Genomic DNA, 4,331 nt, shown 5'->3' on the forward strand with positions numbered 1-4,331 from the left:
AATTATATCTGATGGAACCTCGTGGCTCTTTGAGTTTACCCTATTGAATTGTTTTTTATTTTTATTATTATTCTAAAAAAAACGAGCCAATTTGGTATGAAGTACTCTGTAGTATAGTGACAGGGCAGGCCAGTGTTTTACCTACACGTCACTAGTACAGACTCAGAGGTGTGTGTGTGGTGATAACACAGGGCGGGGTTACTCCCCAGCACACACAGTCACAGGCCACGGTCGGTGGTGGGACGGACTATTTGACAAGGTCTGATGGCGTGCGAGCCTCGCAGGGATACGTAGTTCCGGTAGTGGGCGGGGACTGTGGAATTGCCTACGCTGGCAGCTCGGAGAGGCTTGGGTATTACTACACTCACGCACACCCAGCAGCAGGCGGCGGTGAGCTGGCCGGTGTATCTCCTGTAACTGCCTTGTTCCAGTGACCCCTCCGCGCACACATCAGCCATGGTGGCCAAGCAGAGAATCCGGATGGCTAACGAGAAGCACAGCAAGAACATCACGCTGAGAGGCAACGTGGCCAAGACCACGGTATGTGTACGGGGAGGACGGGAGCGGGGCGCCGGGTGCTGACTCCCCATTATCCGCATTAATGTGTTTTATTCCACGCCCCACAGAGGAGTGCGGTAGATGAGAAGTCATCGGTAGGACCCTGGTTACTGGCCCTGTTCATTTTCGTTGTCTGCGGCTCTGGTGAGTGACTTCCCTTCCTCTCCTCTCCTCCTTCACATCCCTGACTAACTGACACATATACCATAGTCACCTATGTATTCCTGTGTATGTATGTCTCATATGTATTCGTGTGTGTGTACCTCATATGTATTCGTGTGTGTGTACCTCATATGTATTCGTGTGTGTGTACCTCATATGTATTCGTGTGTGTGTACCTCATATGTATTCGTGTGTGTGTACCTCATATGTATTCGTGTGTGTACCTCATATGTATTCGTGTGTGTGTACCTCATATGTATTCGTGTGTGTGTACCTCATATGTATTCGTGTGTGTGTACCTCATATGTATTCGTGTGTGTGTACCTCATATGTATTCGTGTGTGTGTACCTCATATGTATTCGTGTGTGTGTACCTCATATGTATTCGTGTGTGTGTACCTCATATGTATTCGTGTGTGTGTACCTCATATGTATTCGTGTGTGTGTACCTCATATGTATTCGTGTGTGTGTACCTCATATGTATTCGTGTGTGTGTACCTCATATGTATTCGTGTGTGTGTACCTCATATGTATTCGTGTGTGTGTACCTCATATGTATTCGTGTGTGTGTACCTCATATGTATTTGTGTGTGTGTACCTCATATGTATTCGTGTGTGTGTGTACCTCATATGTATTCGTGTGTGTGTGTACCTCATATGTATTCGTGTGTGTGTGTACCTCATATGTATTCGTGTGTGTGTGTACCTCATATGTATTTGTGTGTGTGTACGTACCTCATATGTATTTGTGTGTGTGTGTACCTCATATGTATTCCTGTGTATGATTGTCTGTACCCCATATGTATGTCTCATATGCATTCCTGAATGTGTGGACCCCATATGTAATCCTGTGTATGTGTTTCCAGAGTATGTTAATAATTCTGGGGGTGGCCCAGTGAACAGTGATTTCATCCTGTGTGCAACCTTTTCCTCCTATAGCCAAATTAGGAGCAAAACAGCGCCAACATTTTCTGTAACTACAATGTCTAACATTTACCTGTCGGTGTATTGTGAAGGAATTTGCTTCCACAAATACTTTTAAGCTACATTATATACAAAGTATCTCCAGTCTAATTGCAGCATCCCATATCCCAACTAACATGCCGCAGATGTGTTCCCATCAGTTTATATTTCCCAAACATCATGTGAGTGACCTAACATATGTCAGAAACACCCCAGTGCCACGACTGTTGCCTCTGACATCAATCTGACCTAATCTGCCGGTTGCACACGTATGCACCACCAGAACTAACCACATTCCTTTTGTTTTTTTACTGAGCTCTGTAAAGCTTCTATTACCTGTATGTTTCCTTTTTAAGTGTCATTAGTAGTGTTTGCTTATTTTGTGGTGTATATTTGTAGCATAAATAACCCTAGTAAGCACTTTATTTATTTTTTTGCCGCAGTTATAGTTACATTGTGATACAGTTAAACAAATACAGAAGGTTTGCTTGTTATCTTTGTAGATTTAAGGAATTAGTAGACTTCCGACTTTCTTATGATAGAACTTATTTATGATTCAGGTTAACTTGGCTTCTGGCAACTAGAGTCTCCTGAAACATACTTTCACATGTTCTTGGCTAGCGCAGAGTCCCTGTCCTTCCATTGCCATATGTTGTACAGACTAGTCTAGCTTGTCAGCAGCTGTCAAACATACAGATAAAAGTAGCATTTCTGCAAACCGTTATGCTCTGCAAATGGTCTTTAGTGCACTTGTTCTAGTCTGCTGACTTTGGAAAACTTTGCAATCAAAAGACTTTAATTAGCATAAATAAAAAGCTGTGGAACTAGAGAAGCTGTCTCCTTCACTATCCATCCTGTCCTGGTGTGAAAGTGTGTTTTTATTATTGATACTTAAGTTTCCTATATATTTCCTGCTCCTGTTTTACACTTTTGAAAGGTTACATACCATATGCACTTGGCTTAAAATATAATGCCCTTTGTGTTTAGCAAATGATGTTGTGGCTTTTGAGTTCTTATTTATATATACATATATTTATTTTTTCTCCAGCTATTTTCCAGATTATTCAGAGTATCAGGATGGGCATGTGAAATCTGTCTCCAGATGTTACTTTTCTCCTGTGAAGTTGAAGTATAACACGAACTCTGATTTTTATTTCTTGATTGGGACAAAGGAAAAAACAAAACAAAAAAAAGATTATGGATTTCACATTACTGCCTGTTCCAGAATGACGACTTAAACAATTATCATCCAAGTCATTCCAATTACTCCACCAAAGTCATTCCACGTTTTCTAATCCATACCACAGTGCCTTCTAAGAGCACCATATGCATAAAAGCAATAAAAGCAGATCTGCCATTGTGGAGCTACTTATTCAGTGAAACATCCAATTTATGTGGAACTAATTTGTATGCAATGTAGATACATGTAGTCTTAATAGGTCTTGTGTTGAAAGCTATTTGTGTTAAATATTCTACCTTTTTAATGTATAAAATTGGTTAATTTTTTTTTTATTTTTTTTTTTGTAATTTAAAAATCAAAAGCTGGAAGACTGATTCTTAAGTAATTTGAATATTCTCTATTTGCTGCAAGGAAATGTGCGTCATGTTATTTGTCTCATTTTCAGCTGCTAGTGTTGGGAATGTTGCAGGTATTTCTCTTCTTTCTTTGTGTAGCGCAAAAGGCTATAGCGCAGCAGTTGCTTTGTGCATAGTATTAACTTAGTCATGTAAGAAGACCTAGCATAGCATTCCCTTACCAAAATGCACCTTTTGATGGGCCATTCTACTGCGGTCCGCTTGGTGGTGATCAGGAGTAAACCTGCAGTGAGACTGATAGTCGCATGCCTGATGTGAAATATTGGATGCAGACCTGGGTACTGCTCCTGTTCGCCATCCATGGAGCATTCTGTACAGGCAGTTTTCTTGACTGGGGAAAGGCCACTTCCATATACTGTGGACATATTCTAGTTTGTTTGCTGTTATAACTGATTTTTTTTTTTTTTTGCATGCAGAAATATCCCATTCTCCATTCAACTATTTACCTTTTTGGTTACATAATTACAAATCACTGTTCACCTCTTTGTGAAATGAAGGTTAGTGGCATGGCTTGAGCAGATATGAGTAACCGTAAAGATATTGTAACAAAATGTGATCTACATCAAAAACGGTGTCCGTTTGGTGCATTTTTAGAAAAAAAAAAAAAATACCAATAAAACTTTACAAAAACATGATTTCAGATATGTTCCTAAGTAGCTCTGAAAAAGGAACAGTCCTTTCTATTACTACAACCATATGTGTTCCTTTTATCATTGTGCATAAGAAACAAATGATAAAACACAATATCTACATTGCTTTTTCCCTACACATGTATACAGATTTTGTAGTGAGACTGGTTTCAATTTAACTGCAATCCTTTCCCAATCTTTTTGACCAAAGTGTGTTAAGATATTAAGAGCTCTGTTATGCTACACATGTCCTATTATCTATCAGTTTGCTCTACACAAAAACCCACATGCCTTATATTTGGAGCCAAAATCTATAGGACTCTATCCTTAATATATCCATTAATTCATGTGTAATTTGCCTTACTGCCCCAACTTCCGATTTACAGCTGTGCTAAATAGTTATCGCCTAGTACTGCTGTACG

General features: G+C 39.7%; 1 protein-coding gene across 1 annotated transcript; it reads left to right on the forward strand.

Annotated features, from left to right (window-relative positions):
* Positions 1–234: 234 nt before the first annotated feature.
* On the forward strand, positions 235–3,915 carry SERP1 (stress associated endoplasmic reticulum protein 1). Its single transcript, XM_088447711.1, has 3 exons — positions 235–540; positions 627–702; positions 2,733–3,915. Exons 1-3 carry the CDS (start codon positions 457–459, stop codon positions 2,771–2,773), a joined length of 201 nt encoding a protein of 66 aa, XP_088303837.1. The 5' UTR covers positions 235–456; the 3' UTR covers positions 2,774–3,915.
* Positions 3,916–4,331: the final 416 nt, after the last annotated feature.

The sequence above is a fragment of the Taudactylus pleione genome, unplaced genomic scaffold (genome assembly GCF_031769625.1).
Source record: "Taudactylus pleione unplaced genomic scaffold, aTauple2 ptg000436l, whole genome shotgun sequence".
In the NCBI taxonomy this organism is placed as follows: Eukaryota; Metazoa; Chordata; class Amphibia; order Anura; family Myobatrachidae; genus Taudactylus; species Taudactylus pleione.

Bases quoted from the DNA above. Each gene is read 5' to 3' on its own strand.
- SERP1 (XM_088447711.1), top strand. From the start codon at position 457: ATGGTGGCCAAGCAGAGAATCCGGATGGCTAACGAGAAGCACAGCAAG. The intron at 541-626 runs GTATGTGTACGG...CACGCCCCACAG, and splicing joins GCAACGTGGCCAAGACCACG to AGGAGTGCGGTAGATGAGAA. The intron at 703-2,732 runs GTGAGTGACTTC...TTTTTTCTCCAG, and splicing joins TTTCGTTGTCTGCGGCTCTG to CTATTTTCCAGATTATTCAG.